This window comes from Lipomyces oligophaga (genome assembly GCF_038497815.1).
Source record: "Lipomyces oligophaga strain CBS 7107 unplaced genomic scaffold V1516scaffold_1, whole genome shotgun sequence".
NCBI classification, from domain to species: Eukaryota; Fungi; Ascomycota; class Lipomycetes; order Lipomycetales; family Lipomycetaceae; genus Lipomyces; species [Lipomyces] oligophaga.
Window position 1 is genome coordinate 2,328,637 of NW_027117785.1, and position 21,208 is coordinate 2,349,844.

The following is a 21,208-nucleotide window of genomic DNA, read 5'->3' on the forward strand; positions in this document are numbered from 1 at the left end:
CTCGTAGTCTATACTATGCAGAGACTGTAAAACATGCAGCATGGGACTAGCAATAATATACCTACAAGATGAATCAACAAGCCAGTTCAAACGCACAAACATCAAGTACTGAATGGATACTTGAAGCTAAAGAGAATCAAAAACCAAGCAGATCAAAAGTCTTGAATTCAAATATTTCAGTCACAGCGTCGCAGCTACTTCCCAGGGCACTTATCATCTTGCACCACCATTTTTTCTTCACGCGATCAGTCAAGACATGATCTTCCTTCTACTCTCCCTGATCTTGCTGATCCTTCGCTATATCATTGCACTGGTATTCTTGCCCCTCCGGCTATTCTGGTGGCTCCTAAGAAGCTTAACACTTCATCCCTTACGTGCCTTCGGAACAGTTATAGGTAAGAAACTGTGAGCGTGCCATGACAATCCAGCTTCCTAATATCAGATTAGATTATTTCCTTCGTCCGCTGATTAACTCAGGAATAATCCAATTATTATTTGAAAAGGTTGTGTAACTCATATCCACGACATCTCAGACTTGCCTTTCCTTCATTCATGTTATGCATCGCGACTGGATGAAGCAAACACTATGTTCAAAAACACTCATAATTTAGATGCTGATGAATAGGTTTCGCAAGTCGACTCATGCATATCTGAAGTATCTGTTTCATCATCATCGATGTCAACTTTATTGCCTTGCAAATATCATTATGTTAGAATGTTATATCGTACATGAGGGTATATTGTCAGTATGTTCAAATAAATTTATCTGTCCCTTTAACTTTTCCTGAGCCTATTTCCATTTTCGCCGAGCGTGCTCCAAATTGGATCTAACATGTTAGCACAAATAGCACCTTACTAGCTGTTGTATCTCACCGCCCGTTTAGCTTCCTGCGCTACAGTCATCAAACCAACCGATCTGGCAAACCATCGCAAAGTAGCTTTCCCCTCAAAATCGGCTTTCTGATCGGACACTCTTGCCATTTTACAATCCAGTGGTAAAGATAAAGCGAATTCCACAAAAGCTTCGTCTAAATACGGGTATCGCACCTCTTTACTCCAGTTCGAGCACATACGGTCATCGCGACCCAAATTTCGTTCATCCAGCCGGCCAAAATCAAGCGATAGCTCCGCGCCCAAACCAATATACCCATCTCTGCGGAACTGCGTTGCGTGCCGTGTATACCCTGCAAATAACTCATCCGCACCAAGACCCGAGAATAAAATTCTAGAAGGAGCTGTATATTGAAAACCCCTCTCAGCCTTCGTCGAGGACAACGAAATGATTCCTGTCGCTCTAGCTGCAAAGTAGAACGCGACCGCAATTGAGAAGTCCATAACGCTCGATTTTGGATACATGAGTTGACAAACTTTTGCACGGTGTTTCTGAACTTGCTCGAAAGGAACATCAATTTGGACAAAGTTAAGGACGCATTCCATATCTTGGAACTCGGTACACTCCAAAATCTCTTGAAAGCTCCGTTGTCCTAGTAATCTATCAGGGGTTTCGAATCCGCCGCCAATCCGTCTGTTTTCAAATGCGACGTTCAAAAGATCGATAGTCACGTTGCTGCGCCCCTTCACTATCCTCAGCAGCATGTACAATAATAAAGTACAGTCTATTCCGCCGGAAAATAGCACAGAATAATATTGTTGCGAATCAGGTAAGGTTTGACGATGCGCAGCAACGCGGCAATAAACTGCATCATGAAGCTTAGACTCGAACTGGGTCAGAACAAGGCTACGGTTGATTGTGCCAGTCGTGCTCTGGCAAATTTCACTATAGGGATAAACCAAATCAGCTCCCCATTTGAATTGAGCAATCTCCATATCTGTCAAATCAAGACAAAACACGATGCCAGCTGGAACTTCTGTCCAGCATTTTCGCAAACCAAGATCACCTGGTGGGACACTGCAAAGAGCAAGTCCCTGGTTTGAACTCATGTTCATTAGCAAACTTCGTCGTCCAATGCAATCTCTAGCCCAAAAAATCTTGTCTGACTTTCGATCGAAGTAAACAAAGGCGTATTCGCCTCGAAAATTCTTTAAAGTATTTAACACTCCTGTCCTTTGAAAAGATTCTAGCACCAACTCAGTATCGTTGGCCGTAATTTTATCAACAATATCATTGTCAGTTGATAGTTCGGTACTTTTGTTATCAAACTCCGCGTATATTTCTCCATTGAATTGTAGAATAGAATCAGTACTAGACACCAACGGTTGTGCAGTGAAGGGGTCTCGCATTGACAATACTGTCGAAAAAAAAGTCAATTCAGCATTCTGTCCTTCTCCTTCACGGCCATACTTGATGACTACTTTTTTTTCAAAGTCTGGACCGCGACACCGTAATGTCTCGGTGATATCGAGACAGTCGAGGTTCAAGCTGTGATCCACATCGTCTCCATGACAGTAGCTGAAAAAAATTCCACACATCGTACCAAATCATTAATATTTGTCCATTATCTTCACCTAATTGTGGTTTAAACCTGAAAAAAATATATGAAAATCTTGCTTTTTCAATGTTGGTCTAATATATAGATAGCGTAGTGACCCAATCTCTTAGGTAGTTATTTCCAGGCCTAACTCCCTCAAGCCCTTTATTACTTTCTCATCTCTTTTGCAACCGTCATATTTTGGAAATTCGTATCAAACTGTGAATTGAATAAAAATATTTTGAGGTTCTATTGACGAGTAATCTACTGGATTCCCATTAATTTGGCATTGATTTCGTCCTAGTGATTACAAATAATTCTACGGGACCTACTCGTATTATCGTCTCAACAAACTCACTCACTATTTTCAGCTTACCCTTATGGTATCAGACTGATACCAGTAATATACAGTGGTTGAATGGCGTCTTCATCTTCAGAACAGATTTCTGCCGTCGATGGGAGCGGTGTCCTGTCAGCCGAGCAAACTGAGAATGATGTAGCGGCACAACAGGAATTGAAGTAAGTACTCCAGATTCATTACGGAATTTTTGTCTGACCGGATATTCTAGACGACCAATACTCAAGGATTCCTCCGAGTTGGTTGATATAGCTTCGTCAAGTACACACACACACACCCCAGACCTAGATGAATCGTCATTCTCGATGCCATCAGGGTCGATATTAAAACCGCTTCCATTACCGCAGCCGTTTGTCGGCACTGGCATTTCAAGTTCAACTAATGGCAGCAACAGTGCCAACAGCAGCAGAACTTCGACGCCTATCGCCCAAAGTATTTTAGAACAATTTGACCCGCTCGCATTGGCTCTGCAATCAGCACTGCCGGAAGAGACGAAACGGCCACGGTCTATTTCTAGAACGAGCAGCAACTCATCAATTCAGTCGTCTAGGAGTGTGCGCAGTACGAGTTCCGCGGCAATCAACTCTCCTATTCCTCAACGAGGTACACCTCGTCGGAACCCTTCGGGATTTAGTAGCCGTGACGAGTCTATTCCAACGAGTGATTCTGAGGAAATACAGTCTAAGAAGACGACTAGTACGACATCGAATCCGCAAAATGAAAGTCAAGGTGAACTGCCGTTTGACTTTCAAAACTTTTTGATGCAGCTCAAACATAAATCTGCGCTTCCATTATCTGGATATTTAAAAAGTTTTTTGCGTGAATTTGGCAAACGAAATTGGACTATTCGCGAACAAACTCAAATTATTCAGGATTTCCAGAACTTCATCAACGATCGGATGCCATTATACGAACCCTTTTCACAGCAGTCAGAAGCTGAACTGGCAAATGCTCACGAAGGTATCGAGAAATTAATTATGAATCGGCTGTACGAACAGACATTCTCTCCAAGAATCACAAAGAAGATTGAAGATCGGAAGTGGACTTATCAAATTGATGTTGATTTGCTTAAAGATAGAATTCTGGACGAGAAAATGCGCGCGTGGTCATGGATTCAGCCGGCGCAACTTGATGTTGATCAAGCGCTGGTAGAAAGCGGCGAACGGTTTATGCAAGTTGCTCAAGAAGAGCTGATCAAGATTAACAATTATCGTGCACCGAGAGATAAAGTCATTTGCATATTAAACTCGTGCAAAGTTATTTTTGGTTTACTACGTCAGACACAGACAGAAGAGTCCGCAGACCAGTTTCTGCCGATTCTTATATATGTTGTGTTGAAGGCGCGGCCAAAAAATCTTATTTCAAACGTACATTTCATTATTCGATTTCGTAATGCAGAAAAGCTAAACGGCGAAGCAGGATACTATTTGTCTTCGCTGCAGGGAGCGATCAGTTTTATAGAATCCATTGACGCAAGTTCGCTTACAGTGAAAGATGCTCAATTGGCTAAGTAAGTGCGCTTTAATTTCAACTTTAAGGGTCGTATTAATTGAATTAGAAACGTGGATGAATCCTTGCAGTTGATCAAGGCTATTGATGAGGAGACTCAGGGTGATCTCACCAGGTTAGAAAAGCTTCGAGATGAGCAAGAACGATCGAGCCGGGTCCGTCCAGCTAGAGTTACAGATCCCAGTGTTACTAGACCTCGTACTGCTGGTACGAGTAGCAGCAACGCCAGAAATAATACAAATCCTAATCTTTTACGGACCAATACACCACCATTACGTCCGTTTTCTCCAGCTGATGTTGCCGAAGTAGCTTCCGATGTTGCCTCACAAGTTCAAGAAGCTCTAAGTGCTACATTCACGGTACCGTTCCGGCAATTTTCTAGGTTTTTCGACGGTAGTGATGTGGATGATAACCAGACCGCTTCTCGTCGGCCAAAAAGTATGTTGGCGCCTGTTCCAGGCAGAATGGGGATAGCGTCTGCTCGACCACTTTCCCAAGCCTTTAAGTCGACTCCAAGAAATGAACATAGACGCTCCGTGTCTACGGTTACACCGATTGCTGGAGGTGATCCTGAAGCTGTGCAACCTGGCTCTCAGCCTGGGTCTGCAATAACAATTACACCTGCCCAAACAGATTTAACGAGAAGAGACTCGCGGACGCGGACCCGGACCCGGACCAATAGTCTTGACCAGAAAACAATCGAGTCTGCGGTCAATGTGCTGGTTCAGATGTTTCCAAACCTTGAAATAGACGTGATTAAAGATGTTGTACTGGAGAAGCGCGGGCATGTACAGGCAGCTGCGGACGCATGCTTGTCCTTGTTGGATTTAGCTCCGAATGCATCTTCACCTGGACAGGTGCCGACGGCCAAACCAGCACTGGATAATAACCTGAAAACAAATTTATTAGGGGAGGACTTACCTCGAGAGACTGATCCCGAACGAATGGAACCAAATGAAGAAGTATCTAAGATACAGCACGAAGAGATACCTGATCACAATGACTCTTGTCAGGCAGAAATTCAACCGGAAACTACAACTACAGAGCCTTCAGGCTCTGTTGAAGCTGGCGAAGTAATCTCAGAATCGAATTCAGGGGATTCTAATAGCTAATCCGACATTAGTTTTCAATAAATATCTAGGCATCATTTCCTTTCGTAGAACACGTGAATTACAACACATGACCAATCTCATCCGTCACTAGTTCTATACTTCTCCACCATTGACTACCTTAAACCTGCCAGAGCTTTCACTGATCATCGATTAATTTTGCAAAAATACAAGAATGTCAAGGAAATTCGCGCCGAAAGAAAAGGTTGAACTTGAACCTCCAAAAAATGACGTCTATACGGCGTCAGAGCTGAGTAAATATGACGGTAAACCCAAACAAGCTCGCTTGCAGCACAAATTTCGACCCACATGAAACTAAGATTGATTATAGGAGTTCAGAATCCACGGATATATGTTGCCGTGAAAGGTACAATATTTGATGTGACCGGAAAAGCGCAAGTATATGGTCCGGGTGGATCGTATTCAATATTTGCGGGGAAAGACGGTAGCAAGGGACTAGGCAAGAGCAGTTTGAAAGCCGAGGACGCAAACAATGATGTCGACGCGCTCACAGACGATGAAAAACAAGTATTAGATGACTGGTACTCATTCTTTAGTCAGAGGTATAATATCATGGGATATTTGAAAATGTAAGATATTTTTAGGGAATTATGTCAAGCGAATACAAACTACCAAATGACTCCATTAATACTAATTTAACTCCAACAAGAACGCACAGATTACGACAATACAAGATATAGAGAGAACGCAAAATGCTAAATCAGCCAAGAAGATCGCAAACCCTAATTCCTATACGAACAGGTTGAGATTGTACAGCTTGTGCAGGTTGCACGGCGACTTCGCTTGCACGGCGAAGCATCAAAAGCGTTCTACTAACTTCTTTCCCTGCTTCTTCCATCTCTGAGTCGTCAAATGGAGCCTCGCTGTGCTTTGGAGGTTCGGTCTGGGTGTGTGTTCCTACAGGGTCCCATTGTATTGACGGAGGGAACGGAGGCTCGTTTGTGACCTCTTGCTTAGGAATGATCTCCGGATGTCGTGGTTCCGACGCAAGCTCCATACGTTCAATCTCATCCTCATCCTCATCCTCATCATCGTCATCAACTTCCTCCTCACCTTCATCGTCTAGCTCAGTGCTCTGAGGGTATTCGGGGGACGCTCGCGATTGTGGTTCGCTGCCATTCTCCAAGCTCTCCACCCGATTCTGTAGTTGAGATATACATTCCTCAAGATATCGGACGTATTCCACTGTTGCCTGCAAAATCCCCAACTTATGCAAGCTGGCGTCTCCATGAGTTTGAGAAGCTACTCTGCAAGCGGGCACCATGATTTTCAACGAGTCGAACTCTTCGTTCATCTTCGATCTGCGCCGTCTCTCGATGGCAGAATGAGCGATTTTGCGTGCTGTTTTTCGTGTCGCAGCTGTAGATCCGTTTGATCGTCTTTTTGTCGTGGTAGCAACGGCTGTCGATGCCGTTGCACTCGTGCTGATTACCGACGAGTGGGAGGAGGTCGATACTTCAACGTCACAGACTTGCGCGGAAGAGGAGGCTCTGGATTTGCCAGGCTTGGGGAGAACAGGCTGCATCTGAATAATTCGACGGGATCGCATAGGCGGAGGAGGCAGCTTACTCGAAGACGACGAAGACGAAGATCTCTTACGAGAACCAGACGTTGTAGAGCGCGTGGAGGTGGCCGTACTAGCAGTGGCCGCCGGCGGCAGTGCAAAGGCTGCGATATCTGGAGAACATGGGTCTCGAGGGGCAATATCTGCCGAAGGAGGAGGAGTAATGAAGGCAGTTGTTGCTGTAGTCATGCTAGGCGATATCGCCGGAGAGCATGAGTTGTCTTTACAAATCATTATTGGAGCTATCGTTTGTCTTCAGGCTTGTCTTAGAATCCTAAGGTATGCAGCAAAATGGAAATGAAAAGGACAAGTTTGGATCTTTATGGAAACCAATCTTTGACCGGACTCTGGCTGTCGCGTGCGAAGGAGTCTGCGGCTCGTTGGGACAAGAGGAGCAACTCCCAACATGATTACCAGTCTTGTGCGCGTTCTCGAGCATTTCATTGGCGGAGTACGTCTGGCGCACGCGACTCTTTTGTTCGTCTTTACTGGTTTCACCGATGTGCAGCTAACAAGGGTAAGCATTATTTTACCTCTTTGACATCGAAGATCTCGCGCAGATTTCGACCAATTACGTCGATGTTTGTGTCCTTGTGTTGACTGACACGTGCAGTCTACAGCATCATCTTCTCCGTGATTGCTGCTCCCTTTTCCAGGATGGCTCCTCAAATCAGCAGCCGAAACTCATGCCATGAGATAAAGCCCACTCCACAGTCTCTCATTTATCTGATTATGTCGATTTAGGCCACTCAATTTATCCTCTGCAAGTGCGATATCGCTCTTTCTCGGCTTGCTCGAGCGCTGACTTCATCTTCGTCAAGTACTGAACAGCCGCATAGGAACCGATTGCGTCGAGTGCGGGCGACATATGTATTTACTTTACAGATATAAATGCAAATTCATGTAAAAATATGTGGATATAGCGTTGTAGCGATATAATGATACAATGTAAGTTAGATGCTAATATGAATCACTGATATTGGGAGATCTTCACCTTAGAAGCTCAAATGTCCAAGTAAAGCTAATTCTAATCGCAGATTGGTTTTCGGCCTCATTCAAAATCATTTAATCGATAACTGGACATGTGATAACTCAAGCGACACGCTTCTGAATGTTTACGTTGCCAGATGCTGATTAAGCCATTTTCTATATCAACTATTTCTAGTGATTGATAAATTATTACTCTAATTCACTTACTACCTACGAAATAACGCGAATTCACAGCAATTCCTAGCTCTATTGAGCTCTATTGATCAACCTATTGTGCACATGTTCCAAACAACCAATCGATGTAGATTCCACTATCAGTAAGAGACTGCATGCACACTCTGCACATACAAATTATACGGAGTATCTTCCCAATTAGCCAGGCCGCCAGCCCAAGCTATGAGACCAGCAGAGTTCTTCGAATCGCCTCCAATCCATAACGATAGCTTGATCCGCTGAGGCTCGTCCGGATATCCATCTGATTTACCATTCACAATGGTGCGCACAACGACACCGTCAATAAGCCAGTCCAGTTGATCTTCTCGCCAATCAATAGTGTAAGTATGGAACTCATCTTTCGGGCTCTCGACTGCGTTTCGAACACTATGATCTGACGTAGACGAGTTCTTACGATAAAAATAGTTTGTCTGACAGTAGTTATTCAGCGTGCCAATCCATTCGAAATCAATTTCATCTTCATCGTCGCCTTGTAAATAAGCTGCGGAAACAATTCCTTTGCCTCGGTTCGCCTGAACCACCATATCAACTTTTCCGTACAAAATGTAGAACGTAGATTGCATATTCGGATATTGATTTTCTCCATTAATTGTAAAATGCATGCCCATAGTACTATCGTAAGTGACGTTGCCAGATTGATACGTGAATATATATTCAGATGGGCCCTCTGTGAAGTTCATCGTAACCTCGCCCTGTAACAAGCTGGAATAGCCTGTTCCCGTTTGAGTGTTGATAGGAATCACATTCGCACCAGTATGAGTTGGAATCGTGGTTGTATAAGTGCCAGTAGTGACTTTTGAAGTCGACGTCGATGAAAGCGAACTGGCAGAGGTACTAACAGAGGAAGAAGAAGAAGAAGAAGCAGAGCTAGTAGTAGATGTAGTAGAAGAGGTTGACTTGGAGGTCGAAGTAGAGGAAGATTTAATAGAAGTAGAAGTAGAGGAAGAAGTGGAACTCGAAGTAGATGTAGTAGACGTAGTAGACGTAGTAGACGTAGTAGACGTAGAAGACGAAGAAGAAGTTGAAGTTAAGGTAGACGTCACCAATGTTGAAAAAATACTACTAGACGAAGTCGTGAGAGTATTCGTCGTCATCGGCAACAAAGCAGTAGAACTAGTCGAAATTGAAGCTGACAAGCTACTTGTCGTAGTTGTAGCCTGACCATAACCATACGTCCAATTCCACCAATTATTCCAATTATACCAGTTCCACCAGTTCCAACCACTGGTATAACTATACCAGCTCTGGGCATTCACAGGGACGAGAAGTAGAGTAAAATAGACCAAGAAGGTCATGACGGATGTTCGGAACTGCATGATTAATAAAGTGGTTTGATTCAAAACGCAACTTCTCAACCAGGAGGAGAATATAACAACATCATAACGGGCAATTTCCCGGAAAGATTGCTTGCTTATATATCCTTTTAAACATAGGTATCAGGTCATCATGGGGAGCAGAAGTGGACCAAAACAAGACAACCTCGGGCCGCCGAGTCTTCAAATCACAGAACATGATCAGCGCGCTGAAATTGTGATTCTTGCGCTATTTTTCTTTTTACTAAATGCATTGGAGACCATACTAATTTGGAAACTTGATATTGGTTATATTTTGGGATCTCTCAACCTTCTGATATAGCAAAATGAATAGGGGGACAAGTCGTGCCCCTGAGTCTTGCTCACTCTGGACAAGAGGTCGGATTTTTAGCCAGATCCTAGTACAGATAACCTTTTTCAGGAAACCAGGTGGTGATACTATAATAAATGAACTTTTCAGCCGGAAACAGAATTATTTTGACACCTATAGTCTTCTGCAATCAACAGTTTGTGGCCGAAGCTGCATCCCATAGAAGACATCCATAGAAACGATGAATCAGGAGAAGACCGTTGGACAGATAGCCAGGCACTCGAAAACTCACGTAAAAGCTTGTGATCGGTCCAGTCAACTTGAAAGTAAGGGCTAGATATTGTAGTGAGTAGTGTAGTCAATATTGGGATAGTTGATGAACTATGGCTCGGTCTCCTATTGCTCTACTGAGAGAAATAGCTCAATGAACGCATATGAAACTTTTAGTTTGGCAATAGTTTTTGGGTTGGTACAACGCATATAGTCTTAGATATGAATTACGAGTTCGGCAGCAAAATTCCGAAGAGTAATATCTCAAATCCGATACCGGGGAGAATTCAGAATTTATTTGTCTAGGTTGTCTAGCGCCGTACGATCGTTATCATGTTTTTCAGGGCGCAGACCGACTTTTCGAAAACCTAAGTAATTAGTATCCACGGCTCAATTTTGACCAAACCGCTAGCTCATTCCTTGCAACAAAACTACTATCCATATAATATAACCACATCTGTTGGCAGAATTCGAATCAGTACTCTGCAGAGGGTTAATACTTATTCGAGTTCGACTGGCCATACGTCCAAGAAAATATTCTAGTACGAGCAGTTCGAATTGAATGTAGTGCTTATCCAAACCAAGTGCATTTTAGCCAGCCACCATCAGCTAAACATAAGATCAACCATAATTCGATGCATCAAATTTAGATTTCCAGTCTATTATTTCTAGATTCGGTTCTCGCAAGTAACTGCAATATTTGATAAGATTAACCAAGTACGACGAACAAAGATCCGCTATTCCCATATTTTTCTCTGAATTCTGTGAAGCTGCAAAATATTACGAAACACGGATTGGTTCGATGGTCTAGTCGGTTATGGCATCTGCTTAACACGCAGAACGTCCCCAGTTCGATCCTGGGTCGAATCAATTTTTTTATCCTTAATTCAATTTTCTTTTTGATTGTCTTTACTGTCTGTCGAGTAATTCAAATCTTTGGTATTATTTATGAAGAAATATAAAATTGAGAACTATTCTCGTTGTAATACATCATAATACTACAATGCCGCTAAATACATTGGCATTTCCACATGCAAACAATTTAATTTCGTTGTTGAGCCAGTGAAGCCAACAAATACTGAGCCAACGCTGGATTAGCTGCAGCATTTACGGAAGCAGACTGAGTCAAATTCTTCTGCTTCGCGCGAACAATAATTTCAGCTGCTACGGACGGTTCAATATCGACGTATTCTATCAAAGAGTTAGTTCGTATACTTTGAGATGAATGTAGTACTAACCATCATAACGAACAGAGTTTGAACCAGATGTACGCTCAAAAACCTGCATAGAAACTTTCGAATGTTCCTGAAGATTCAAGTTCAAAACGACAACTCCGGAAATTCCTTCGACGATCATTTGTCGAACAGTAGCGGACATTGACAAATTCGGAGATACGTCCAAGACATCTACCTTCACAAATCGGTCTTCGAAAGCCTTACGAACATACCAAACAAAATTTCTACTTCCAATTAGACATTAAAAAAATTTGGCAGAGTGAGTCTTACCGATCGAGCTTATCCGCTACGAGAATCTGACAATCGGGAACGTCTTCAGGGCGTCTTCGAGGTAGCGGCCACTCTAAAACAGGGGATGGCGATCGATTTCGTCGAGGTGGCGACCGCTCGCGATATTCTCGTTCTCGCCCTCGTCTTGGAGATTTATCACGTCGGTCTCCTCGTCTTGAACCGTAGTCTGGGCCGTCTTGACTTAAATAGCTGCCATATGAGCCTGAACTGGATCCTCCGTTACCGCCAATTCGTGATTTGCCTCTAGGAGAAGGACTTCGACGGCCATATGATTTTTCCCGTGGCGCATTTCTTTCTTTACGGGCTTGAGGTTTCGACACTTCAAGATCTAGAATTTATCAGACGGAGAATAGTGACAAAATTATGGTATACTCACGAAGTCTACGTCCTTCCACTAAAACACCCTGTTCAACTGCAATAGCTTGAGAGCAGTCTTCTGCGCTGTAAAACTGCACAAATCCATACGCTTGTTTGATAGATATCTGCGCTAGCTTCCCGTACTTATTAAATACTCTAAACAAGGTTTTTTTTTGTACTGCCTCGCTAGGAAGATTTCCTTCAACAGGTTAACTCTCGAGAATGATCCACCAAAAGACTAACGTACATACCTATGAATAGTCTTGCACCTACAGGAAAACGTTCCCAGTCCCCTCGTTGAACTGTTTCGGCCTCATCTTTTAAAAACGCGTCATATTGTGACGTTTCTTCGACAGTAAAAGGTGCTTTTAGATCTACATGCGAGTCAGATAATTTGTCATTCTGTGCTTCAGAAATATTTGATGTTGACTGTCCAATTGGCAATTTAGCATCTTCTTCAGGATCGTATCCGTCATCACTCTCCTCTTCTTCTTCGCCTTCGTCTTCTTCGCCATCACTCTCAGAGCCTATATTGGAATTGGTAGCAGCAGCAGCATCATCATCGGTGAAAAAAAAGGGATGCTTTTGGTTTGAATTGAACTCCGTAGAATTCGTAGCTGTCGCATTCAAACCAGGCAGCGTAGGTGCGGCAGGCGTGGCATTGCCAGTTGTTGAAGGCACCGTCAAGCCTAAAATAGACTCTATACTTGGTATAAGAATATTCTGCTCAACCAGCGAGCTCTCTGTGACTGACGATACTTCTTGGCCTTCCTGGTTTTGTGGTAGTTTGTCATCTGGTTGTTGATCTCCCACAGTGGGTTTGACAGGCTCCCCAAACTCGGCTGAATTGGCAAGCTTGACCGTTTCTTCCGCTTGAGTTGCTTTGACTGAATCTGTTTGCTCCATATCTCCAAACTTAGAAGGCTGAGAATTTTCAGAAATAAGTTCAGCTGCGGTTGCAGGTTCCAGTTCCGAATTAGCTTCACTCATAATATTCGACAAGATGAAAACTGATAGAATGAGTATTGAGATCGGTAAGCCAACAGATCTCAAAAATTTCTACAGCTTCTATATATTCGTACAAATGAGTATTTGAATCCTATCAACAATAAGCTTTAAAAATAATGCTGATTAGCAAACTGTTAATCATGATATAATGTAATTGTATACAGCTTAAAATTCCAAGAATCATAGGGTAAGGCATATTCTATATTAGAGGGTGATTACGTAACTGTACGTTGTTTCATCAAAATTAATGAAGTTATAGGGCTTTCGAAAAATCTCGTAGTCTGATTTGTTTAACATCGTCGGGATTTAGGAGCGCTAAATCTGAACGAATTAGCAGATCAACAGCTGCATTATCGGGATCACTAATTGGAACCCAGCCTGGATCTCGGTCGTCGAACTCAGCATTTAGCAAATTCTAACTTGTTAACTCTGATAGGATCGAAGATGAAAAAATAATGACTTGCCTCTAGTAAAAGCTTAGCCTCTCGTGCGATTTCTTTCTGGCGATTTAAAATCGATGTAGAATCACGACCGTTCTTCCGCTTTCTCGATGAATGTACATGATCTTCTGTCTCCTGGCTCACGAGCATCTGCGAAATCTCAGAATCGATTAATTTTCGAACCGAAAGCATTAAAGACACAAGTTTTGATTCTTTTTCGGACTTAGTTTTCTCGAGTTGTCCAATCATTTGCTCCACTGTATCATTTTGATTTACATTGTAGTTTTGCGCGTTTCGCAATTCGTAAACTCGTTCTTCTAGTAGTTTGTTTGTAATTTGCATTTCATTCGATAATGCTTCTTCGAAGTGAATTTGCTTTTTAAGTGTATTTATTTCTGTCTGTAAATATGCTGATAGAGAGTTGCCATTTGCAATCAATCTTTGAGTCTGAAATGCCCTTATCTGTTCTAGATATTTATCTATATTCGTATCTATAGATCCATCCTCTTCGGGAATTTCTTTTGAACTCAGATCTTCTTCGCGTGCTTCATATTTTTTTTTTTGAGTGAAAGGTCTCGACCGACCAATATCTGCTCCAAGCATATCAGCAGCTTCACTCAAGTCCAGTTCCACGTCGAGGACAGGGAACTTTGCCGTCAGTCCCCTACTGGATTCTTCATAATTGGCTACATAATTCAAATCAACGTAATTCCTTATTTGCGACAGAAAAGCGATTTTGTCCATTAGTGTTGATCCGGATTGCGTATTTACATGTTCACGCGTTTGCTAAAATAAACATAGGCTTAGGGCAGACTACAGAGGTTTATAAAAACAAAAGTGTAGATAGATATTTACACAACTCATTACCAATTAAGTACAATGCAATATGATGTTATTATTCTGAAGATTAAGTCCATAGGCCATAAGGACCAGGCTCACTTCGCCAGAGACGAATAGTGCCGTCTTCGCCACCAGTAGAAAGAATTTGTCCATCGGGAGAATACGATAATGAATGAACAGGACCATGATGCCCTTTCAACGTGTCTTTTGATCATTAGCTTTTTGCATTACTAAATATTTGAACTGCTTACCTAGTAATTCTCCGGAATCAAGATCATGGATTCGGACCCATGTATCTGTCGAAGAGCCTGTCGCAAATTTCTTCAAGAATGGGTGCAATGAAGCAGAAGACGTTCCGTATGAAACCGCTTTCTTCTGCATCAATCTTCGATTTCCGGCATGAAAAAATGAAACCGAATGTCCAGATGCAATACTGATTATGCCATTTCGTACTTCAAGTTGAGAAATAGGACCTTCCAGGATAACAGACTCAATCTTATGGTTCTTGGTACGCAAGTCCCACCAAGTGACTGTCTTGTCATCACCTGCTGTTACTACGGTGCTATATATAATTAGCACTATACGTACAAATCAATATATGGACTCTGAATACCTTTGGTCAATCCATAAGGAATATTTGATTGTAGATTCTGATCCTTGCCACGCCATAACTAGATTTGAGGTTGAGCTTGCAACGTCCCAGATACGAATCAGCTTTTCATGTCCGGCAGTGATCACAAATGGAGGAGCCGACTGAGCTGGTATAAATTGAGCGGTGCGAACAACATGCTTATGAGGAAATGTATTCAACACTTTTCCAGTCGTGGTTTCCCATACTTTTCTACAAATCCACATTAGCTTCAGTCTAATTTCACGCTCAATTCAAGAATAATTAACATACGCAGAAAAATCCGCACTAGCCGTAACTGAATGCGAGGCATCTAAACTGAATGCTGCAGACCAAGTCGCTCCTTGATGTCCTGTGAATGTTCCAATCCTCCAGAGACTTCAGTAATCTCCTATGAACTATGCAACTCGAACATTCCTTACCAGTCACCTGTAACTCCATCGCGAAGCATGGGAGCACCATCTACGACAGTTAATATGCTGTAATACCAAAGATACTTCATTTAACCACAACAATCCATAGAACAAACCTTTACATGCACTAATCAAGTAATAACTTCCATCTTCAAATCGACTCGAAAAGCACAAATCAGTCACCGGCCTAGAGTGCCCAGTACACGTCAATGGCACGTATCGCGAACTCAAAATACTTGTCATTAACGGGTTTCTCCTGTCTGTTTGATATGTAGCGATATTATACAATTTGTTAGATTTTTAGATTGGTGTTGTGGAGATCTCCAGACGTACACCAGCCCCAGTGTGCGATCTTCTAACTTCCCAAAATGATATTATTTATACATTGCAAGTTTTACGTTAATTATTAATTGAGTTCACAAATAATCAGTACAGTATCGGAAAAAAAACAAAATGTCGAGAAACAGTGAGAAGGCGCAGTCAATGCTTTACCGATTTCGGGAGCAGGAAGCTGCTGAGATGGGTAAGTTATGTAAGGAACATTGTACGTTTCCAATGGCCTAACGACGCAACAGGTATCATGGATCTTGGACGACAACGCCGTCCTCGAGTCGTTTCAACAGTTGATTCGGTAGTACAGTGTGAAAAGTGGCGAAATCAGTTGGTCAGAGAAATCAGTCGGAAGGTCTCGAAGATTCAGGACGGTGAGTTGAATATGACATACAGGAAACATCTGCAAGGATTAACATGTCCAGAGAGCCTTTCGAATTATGAGATACGAGATCTAAATGATGAGATCAACAAGATGATGAGAGAAAAATATGCTTGGGAGGCTCGAATTAGAGAATTAGGCGGACCTAATTATAGTGTGAGTGATACTCTGCTGTTGGATGAGCTGAAATTACTAATTATTCAGCGGGCCGTGAGAATGTTTGACGACGAAGGACGAGAACTACCTTCTACTCGGGGTTACAAATATTTTGGTCGAGCAAGAGAATTGCCAGGGGTGAAAGAACTTTTAATGCCTATAAAGCCGGATGATTCAACACAGAACCAAATAAACTCTTACAATACCGATCTTAATGCCGACTATTACGGATATCGAGACGAAGAAGACCAGAATTTATTACTACACGAAGAAGCTGTGGAGAAAAATCGAACCCAAAGTCTGCATCGAAATTCAACCGATCCACCTGAAGATTGGGTCAGCATCGAACGGCCGACATCTATACCTAACCGGAACCAAGTCGAAACTTGGCTGCTTGAGAGAAGGAAGCAACGGATTATGGATCGATATAATCTGACTGCGGAATCATAATGACTATGACCGCAGTTGCTCATTATTGTATTATTGTAACATATTTACCTTTCACCTCGAAGACCTCATTCTGTTTAGACTATCTTCATATTTTTGATATTCGGCCGACTAACATCTCGTCTTTGTCTCAGTCTGGTTTGATCTTGCCATTTCTCGTAAATGCCTGGATCTTGCCAGTCGTCATAAGCTATTTTTCCTTCTCGACCTGTTCGCCAATTCTCGACCCACTGCAATGATGCGCCCTCGAAATCAGGGTATCCACCACGACTTCTCATTCCTGTATATTATTAGCTATCTAGTTGGATTTTTGTTCGAAATAAATCGTACTTACTTCTTCGCTTACAGTAGCTCATTAAGAACTCCTCAATATCGTTTGTCGGATCACTATACGCGTTGTATAATTTAGGATCTATCCGATTTAAATGATACAAGAGGAAATCAGCTTGTATCTGAGCATCTACCATGGAAGTCTTTGTACATCCAAGCAGTGTCAGAATGAGCATTGTATTTTGATCCATGGCCCGAGGAATGGAAATCCCCGGTGTATCATAAAGCATTATTTTTGGTTCTTTAGATATAGTTACAAGTGTAGGTATTGCCCGAGTAATTCCAGCCATTGCACCTGTTTGTGCAGCTTTGGTCTCATTCCCGGTCCCACTAACTCGAAGAGAGTTGAGCAAAGTACTTTTTCCCACGTTTGGCATACCCATAATCATTGTAGTCAACCCTGTATCTGCAGTAATATCTACTTCGCTACTCTGTTCACGTTGCTTTGCCCAAGCATGTTCTAGATATGTCAATCTTCGTTCTCAGTTTTCGTTGTTTTTGGATCTAGAGAACCATCATACTTTCTGCCAAACCCAGCAGAGCCATTGAAGATCTTGGGTTTCTCGCGTTTAACAAACAAAATTCCTCTCCCTTGTGCCACTCTGCGAATTTCTAAACCAGTCAGATGAAAACCACAGATTGACAAAAAATATTTTTACCGACTCTGGTATCGCACTCATGTCGGTCTTTGTATAAACCACAACTTTACTTCTGAGAGCTATTATATCGTCGAATACCGGGTTCCGAGTCGTAAACGGTGCTCGTGCATCTCGAATCTCAAAAATCAGATCCACATGCCGGATCATTGACCGCATGCGCGATATCGTTTTCGCATGGTGACCAAGAAAATATGACCTCGGTATCCGATAGTTTGGAAATGTCTCTCGAGGAATGAAAGTCACTCCTTTTGCTGACATTTATCCAGATTTTGTAATATTGAGCAAATAACGATGAAGACTGACGGTTTTAGTAGTTGAACTTTTGGACAATGGGAGTTAAAACACTGCGAGGCGCTCATTTGTAGCTGCTGCAACGATTTATTAGTATCAAGTAGTTAAGATATCCCAGGACGATGCAGTTTGAACTGTAAAGCTATTTGGAATGTGCTGTATCCAAACATTTCACTTTTCTACGATTTTCAGATTATATTTTCTGTTGAACTAAAATGAGATGATAATCCCACAGAACCTAGAGGTGAACTAATGGGTGGCTGGCTATTTACAGAGTATATGAGCTCATTCCGTTAACAAAACTAAATCAGCAGGCAATGACGAAGTCGTCTTTCAATTTATATACAGAACGGAACGAATCAACCACAAATATAACTACAATACAATGCCAAGTCAACCAGATAAGAAAATGAAGTGAGCCCACTCCGATCAAATCACATAATCGAGCCCTGACCAATTAATCTGCGCTGCCATTTCGCAAGTAGCTCCGAAATTTTTACCAACAATCCCGCCGCCAGATTCCGCGCCTGATCGTCACCTATGGTTTCCCAAGTGGCTTCAAGATACTCCTTCATATCAACCAATTGACGCGAAAACGAGTCTACTAACACATCCTGATCATTGACTTCCATAATTACGAGGACTGCAGTGAATACTGCCTCCAAAACAGACGGTTCTGCACCATTACGCTCGATTGAGGACAAAATCACTAATAGCTCTCGAGACATGTCGAAAATATCCGGCGATGAAGGATAACTGCAGCTGAGAACGATGGCCAGTGTTTTAATATAATGACTAAGTAACAGGGCCCCAAATGAGTTCCGAACTATCGATTTCATGAAATATTTATAGCTTGCGACAAGAGGTAAAAAAAAATTTGGTCCTGCTAGTCGAGCTAAGACGTTCTGTTTAGAGTCAAGTGACTGATTTTGCCGTTCGCGTCGTAATCGACTAGAAATAAATTTAACGCCCGGATCTAGGAATAGAGCATTATTGACAGTCTCTCTCGTAGCATTAGACTGGATCGATTTGACAGAATCTTCAATATACGAGGACCCATAGTGCGCCAACTCCATAGCCACATCTCTAGAAGAGAATCGAGTATGAACATTTGACGGTAACAATTTACTGGGAAATAAATCTGCCAACGTTATCTCGAAATTGTATAATGATCTCCCACTCAAATGTAGCGCACCGAGTGCCATAGCAGAGAGCATAACAAGTCGTTCTTGTAAAGAGTAATCTCCAAAAGTTAAAAGATCGGCATATAATGGCCCCACAGTTGCAGGAGTTGTCACAATTAAAGCGACCATTGCACTTAGTCGGCGCTGTTCAAAATCTGGAAGGGCAAAATTATCCTTTAGTCCAATAATAATCAAAGCCAATTCTTTCGCAGTAATGTCTATTTCCCGGCCAAATGAGGCTTTCCTTAAGATAATTTTTGCAGCAAATTGCAAAGCTAATTCATGTTTTCTAATAGCCTTGGTATCGTCCGATTCGTTTAAATATTCGATCAAATCAATCATGTACACGGGCACCCTTATCGATTCTCGCTTTAATGTTGGATCATCGTCAGAGTCATCGGATCCGTCATCAATAATGCTAAACGGCGGAAACTCGTTATCGTGATCCTCAGATTCTTCATTATCTGAATCCGATTCAGGAAGTTCTATATGGTCGGCAGTTGCTTCGGGAAGTAGCTGATGGAAATCACTCTGATATTTATGAAGATTTTCTTCTGGTTCAAGACAGTCCCATATCAAAACTTTTGAGTCATCCAGCTCATCCAGCTCATCACATATTTCCAACATACGAGACCACTGATCAGATTCTTCCAAAAATCCCTTGACCTCATTGAAATTTAATTTAACTCCTGAAGAGTCCCGAGAGTTTACCGCTTGAGCAAATGCCATTCCCATATACCGAAGAGGGGAAGACATTGCTTCCAGTCGGTGAGAAATCCCATCTAGAAACACACTGCTTTGGGCAAACCGCGTAATGAATTCTTGAGAAAGATGAGAAAGTAATAACAGCAATATCTGGGTCAAAACTATGACCTTGAGTTAATTTTCTTGTATTTGACACTCCCTACTTCTCTTACCTTCCTGCCGAGAAGTCTGCTCGCTTTTGATAAAAATTTTGTCTCCCCAAAGCCGAGCAGTAGTCTCGAAAACTTGTTCTTGGGCATCTATGAGTGTCAAAAAAAGCTGATTATTCACCAATGGCACAACATACCAAAAGAAACAAGCCATAAAACATAGGACCTCATCAAGAGAAGATTTCCAGAACTTAATTGAATGTACTTAAAAAAAATCCGATCTTGATTATACGGTATAGTGTCTATCAAAATTCGAGATATCGAGGAAATTCGTAATTTAAAATTTTCATTCGCAGATACGATTAAATATTTTTTGTGAACGTATTTTAGAAAGAACTTCACAAACGACATCATTTCAAGAGGCTGGAATGAGTTGATCACGGTCACAAAAAAATTAAAGTTCTGTCTATTCATCATCTCGTTAAATAAAAAATCTGGAACAGATTAGAGAAATTTTTAGAAATTCACATCTAATCAGATACTTGCCTGGGTAGCCCAGTTTCATCACTCTTGCCAAAAATCTAACTAATCGGTCAAGAGGCACCGCTTTCGTCGATCCACAAATAATAATTTCCCGAGCTAGATAGCCGACATATTTCTCACCATCAATTATCCATGACCAAGAATCTGAAGATGTTATGTCAAGCGAACTAGAGGCCTCTGACAGAACGGTCAAGAGCTTGCTTCCTCCAAATATTGTATTGAGCTCCTGTAAATACGCAGAGCCCGTGCGATCGCTTGGAAGCTGAATAAACAGCTCCTTCAATAATCCAGGAAATAGCATGATAGATAATACTCTGAAAATTGTTTCTAAATATAGTCGCAATGCATCATCTTGCGGAGTTTCCTGCAGTCGAGAAGACAGATTTCCACATGCAGCAACCAAACTGCTAATACCGGTCACTGATGCTAACAGTTTCCGCAGCAGCTCGTCTATGTCCCCACTCAGATGTTTCAGTGAATCGTAATACAGAGGTAACGTGGTATTAATTAGAGTCACAACTATAGGAGCAGGAATTGAGAAAGAATTGTCATATTTATCAGCCAAATTAATTAATATCAGCCTGATTTGAGACGCAGAAGTGGCATTTTTTAATTTTTCCACAGTATCCTCTTGATTTGACATTTCGAAATGTCATTTTATTAATAATATAAGATTGATTTTATTTTTTTAGTAAACTTTTGTACAGATTGAT

At 41.9% G+C, this 21,208-nt stretch overlaps 11 protein-coding genes and 1 non-coding gene across 12 annotated transcripts; 4 read left to right on the plus strand and 8 right to left on the minus strand.

Moving 5' to 3' along the window:
- Positions 1-752: 752 nt before the first annotated feature.
- On the minus strand, positions 753-2,241 carry V1516DRAFT_694447 (asparagine synthase-domain-containing protein; the record flags this gene model as incomplete). Its single annotated transcript, XM_066923947.1, has 2 exons — positions 753-827; positions 874-2,241. The coding sequence occupies 2 exons, from the start codon at positions 2,239-2,241 to the stop codon at positions 753-755; spliced, it is 1,443 nt and encodes a 480-aa protein (XP_066780398.1).
- Positions 2,242-2,589: 348 nt separating this feature from the next.
- Positions 2,590-5,491, plus strand: V1516DRAFT_669746 (uncharacterized protein). The gene is made up of 3 exons (XM_066921235.1): positions 2,590-2,948; positions 2,999-4,297; positions 4,346-5,491. The coding sequence occupies exons 1-3, from the start codon at positions 2,848-2,850 to the stop codon at positions 5,406-5,408; spliced, it is 2,463 nt and encodes an 820-aa protein (XP_066780399.1). The 5' UTR covers positions 2,590-2,847; the 3' UTR covers positions 5,409-5,491.
- An 89-nt stretch (positions 5,492-5,580) lies between these two features.
- Positions 5,581-5,999, plus strand: V1516DRAFT_619192 (cytochrome b5-like heme/steroid binding domain-containing protein; the record flags this gene model as incomplete). Its single annotated transcript, XM_066919446.1, has 2 exons — positions 5,581-5,671; positions 5,737-5,999. The coding sequence occupies 2 exons, from the start codon at positions 5,581-5,583 to the stop codon at positions 5,997-5,999; spliced, it is 354 nt and encodes a 117-aa protein (XP_066780400.1).
- Positions 6,000-6,065: 66 nt separating this feature from the next.
- V1516DRAFT_669753 (uncharacterized protein) lies at positions 6,066-7,261 on the minus strand. The gene has a single exon (XM_066921236.1). The coding sequence runs from the start codon at positions 7,222-7,224 to the stop codon at positions 6,127-6,129; it is 1,098 nt and encodes a 365-aa protein (XP_066780401.1). The 5' UTR covers positions 7,225-7,261; the 3' UTR covers positions 6,066-6,126.
- Positions 7,262-8,294: 1,033 nt separating this feature from the next.
- V1516DRAFT_618771 (concanavalin A-like lectin/glucanase domain-containing protein) lies at positions 8,295-9,308 on the minus strand (the record flags this gene model as incomplete). Its single annotated transcript, XM_066919424.1, has 1 exon — positions 8,295-9,308. One exon carries the CDS (start codon positions 9,306-9,308, stop codon positions 8,295-8,297), a length of 1,014 nt encoding a protein of 337 aa, XP_066780402.1.
- Positions 9,309-10,903: 1,595 nt separating this feature from the next.
- Positions 10,904-10,977, plus strand: V1516DRAFT_t6. The gene has a single exon. It is a non-coding gene; the product is annotated as a tRNA-Val (tRNA).
- A 10-nt stretch (positions 10,978-10,987) lies between these two features.
- V1516DRAFT_669755 (uncharacterized protein) lies at positions 10,988-13,155 on the minus strand. Its single transcript, XM_066921237.1, has 5 exons — positions 12,242-13,155; positions 12,010-12,189; positions 11,613-11,961; positions 11,346-11,566; positions 10,988-11,298 (listed from the first exon to the last, which is right to left on the minus strand). Exons 1-5 carry the CDS (start codon positions 12,978-12,980, stop codon positions 11,150-11,152), a joined length of 1,638 nt encoding a protein of 545 aa, XP_066780403.1. The 5' UTR covers positions 12,981-13,155; the 3' UTR covers positions 10,988-11,149.
- Positions 13,156-14,212, minus strand: V1516DRAFT_669758 (uncharacterized protein). Its single transcript, XM_066921238.1, has 2 exons — positions 13,463-14,212; positions 13,156-13,413 (listed from the first exon to the last, which is right to left on the minus strand). Exons 1-2 carry the CDS (start codon positions 14,180-14,182, stop codon positions 13,252-13,254), a joined length of 882 nt encoding a protein of 293 aa, XP_066780404.1. The 5' UTR covers positions 14,183-14,212; the 3' UTR covers positions 13,156-13,251.
- Positions 14,213-14,261: 49 nt separating this feature from the next.
- On the minus strand, positions 14,262-15,599 carry V1516DRAFT_706041 (WD40-repeat-containing domain protein). The gene is made up of 6 exons (XM_066924156.1): positions 15,436-15,599; positions 15,329-15,368; positions 15,180-15,275; positions 14,892-15,119; positions 14,530-14,840; positions 14,262-14,482 (listed from the first exon to the last, which is right to left on the minus strand). The coding sequence occupies exons 1-6, from the start codon at positions 15,560-15,562 to the stop codon at positions 14,346-14,348; spliced, it is 939 nt and encodes a 312-aa protein (XP_066780405.1). The 5' UTR covers positions 15,563-15,599; the 3' UTR covers positions 14,262-14,345.
- Positions 15,600-15,680: 81 nt separating this feature from the next.
- On the plus strand, positions 15,681-17,043 carry V1516DRAFT_646419 (Isy1-like splicing factor). The gene is made up of 4 exons (XM_066920190.1): positions 15,681-15,842; positions 15,895-16,023; positions 16,075-16,187; positions 16,236-17,043. The coding sequence occupies exons 1-4, from the start codon at positions 15,773-15,775 to the stop codon at positions 16,635-16,637; spliced, it is 714 nt and encodes a 237-aa protein (XP_066780406.1). The 5' UTR covers positions 15,681-15,772; the 3' UTR covers positions 16,638-17,043.
- On the minus strand, positions 16,675-18,114 carry V1516DRAFT_108665 (P-loop containing nucleoside triphosphate hydrolase protein). Its single transcript, XM_066918591.1, has 4 exons — positions 17,624-18,114; positions 17,486-17,576; positions 16,969-17,424; positions 16,675-16,914 (listed from the first exon to the last, which is right to left on the minus strand). The coding sequence occupies exons 1-4, from the start codon at positions 17,879-17,881 to the stop codon at positions 16,712-16,714; spliced, it is 1,008 nt and encodes a 335-aa protein (XP_066780407.1). The 5' UTR covers positions 17,882-18,114; the 3' UTR covers positions 16,675-16,711.
- Positions 18,115-18,197: 83 nt separating this feature from the next.
- V1516DRAFT_669776 (telomere length regulation protein-domain-containing protein) lies at positions 18,198-21,197 on the minus strand. The gene is made up of 4 exons (XM_066921239.1): positions 20,499-21,197; positions 20,150-20,446; positions 20,016-20,102; positions 18,198-19,964 (listed from the first exon to the last, which is right to left on the minus strand). The coding sequence occupies exons 1-4, from the start codon at positions 21,136-21,138 to the stop codon at positions 18,349-18,351; spliced, it is 2,640 nt and encodes an 879-aa protein (XP_066780408.1). The 5' UTR covers positions 21,139-21,197; the 3' UTR covers positions 18,198-18,348.
- Between the last annotated feature and the right edge of the window lie 11 nt (positions 21,198-21,208).

What these genes read in the sequence shown, in the direction of transcription:
- V1516DRAFT_669746 (XM_066921235.1), top strand. Translation starts at nt 2,848, where the DNA reads ATGGCGTCTTCATCTTCAGAACAGATTTCTGCCGTCGATGGGAGCGGT. An exon ending in GCGGCACAACAGGAATTGAA is followed by an intron (nt 2,949 to 2,998) that starts GTAAGTACTCCA and finishes CGGATATTCTAG; the next exon opens with ACGACCAATACTCAAGGATT. An exon ending in AAAGATGCTCAATTGGCTAA is followed by an intron (nt 4,298 to 4,345) that starts GTAAGTGCGCTT and finishes TAATTGAATTAG; the next exon opens with AAACGTGGATGAATCCTTGC.
- V1516DRAFT_669753 (XM_066921236.1), bottom strand. Translation starts at nt 7,224, where the DNA reads ATGATTTGTAAAGACAACTCATGCTCTCCGGCGATATCGCCTAGCATG.
- V1516DRAFT_669755 (XM_066921237.1), bottom strand. Translation starts at nt 12,980, where the DNA reads ATGAGTGAAGCTAATTCGGAACTGGAACCTGCAACCGCAGCTGAACTT. An exon ending in AGGTGCAAGACTATTCATAG is followed by an intron (nt 12,190 to 12,241) that starts GTATGTACGTTA and finishes AACCTGTTGAAG; the next exon opens with GAAATCTTCCTAGCGAGGCA. An exon ending in AAACTCTGTTCGTTATGATG is followed by an intron (nt 11,299 to 11,345) that starts GTTAGTACTACA and finishes ACTCTTTGATAG; the next exon opens with AATACGTCGATATTGAACCG.
- V1516DRAFT_669758 (XM_066921238.1), bottom strand. Translation starts at nt 14,182, where the DNA reads ATGGACAAAATCGCTTTTCTGTCGCAAATAAGGAATTACGTTGATTTG. An exon ending in AGGCTAAGCTTTTACTAGAG is followed by an intron (nt 13,414 to 13,462) that starts GCAAGTCATTAT and finishes TTAACAAGTTAG; the next exon opens with AATTTGCTAAATGCTGAGTT.
- V1516DRAFT_706041 (XM_066924156.1), bottom strand. Translation starts at nt 15,562, where the DNA reads ATGACAAGTATTTTGAGTTCGCGATACGTGCCATTGACGTGTACTGGG. An exon ending in TCCTTATGGATTGACCAAAG is followed by an intron (nt 14,841 to 14,891) that starts GTATTCAGAGTC and finishes AATTATATATAG; the next exon opens with CACCGTAGTAACAGCAGGTG. An exon ending in TGATTCCGGAGAATTACTAG is followed by an intron (nt 14,483 to 14,529) that starts GTAAGCAGTTCA and finishes AATGATCAAAAG; the next exon opens with ACACGTTGAAAGGGCATCAT.
- V1516DRAFT_646419 (XM_066920190.1), top strand. Translation starts at nt 15,773, where the DNA reads ATGTCGAGAAACAGTGAGAAGGCGCAGTCAATGCTTTACCGATTTCGG. An exon ending in GGTCTCGAAGATTCAGGACG is followed by an intron (nt 16,024 to 16,074) that starts GTGAGTTGAATA and finishes TAACATGTCCAG; the next exon opens with AGAGCCTTTCGAATTATGAG. An exon ending in TAGGCGGACCTAATTATAGT is followed by an intron (nt 16,188 to 16,235) that starts GTGAGTGATACT and finishes CTAATTATTCAG; the next exon opens with CGGGCCGTGAGAATGTTTGA.
- V1516DRAFT_108665 (XM_066918591.1), bottom strand. Translation starts at nt 17,881, where the DNA reads ATGTCAGCAAAAGGAGTGACTTTCATTCCTCGAGAGACATTTCCAAAC. An exon ending in TCTGCTGGGTTTGGCAGAAA is followed by an intron (nt 17,425 to 17,485) that starts GTATGATGGTTC and finishes TGACATATCTAG; the next exon opens with AACATGCTTGGGCAAAGCAA. An exon ending in GAGCTACTGTAAGCGAAGAA is followed by an intron (nt 16,915 to 16,968) that starts GTAAGTACGATT and finishes AATAATATACAG; the next exon opens with GAATGAGAAGTCGTGGTGGA.
- V1516DRAFT_669776 (XM_066921239.1), bottom strand. Translation starts at nt 21,138, where the DNA reads ATGTCAAATCAAGAGGATACTGTGGAAAAATTAAAAAATGCCACTTCT. An exon ending in GATGAAACTGGGCTACCCAG is followed by an intron (nt 20,447 to 20,498) that starts GCAAGTATCTGA and finishes AATCTGTTCCAG; the next exon opens with ATTTTTTATTTAACGAGATG. An exon ending in TTTATGGCTTGTTTCTTTTG is followed by an intron (nt 20,103 to 20,149) that starts GTATGTTGTGCC and finishes TGACACTCATAG; the next exon opens with ATGCCCAAGAACAAGTTTTC.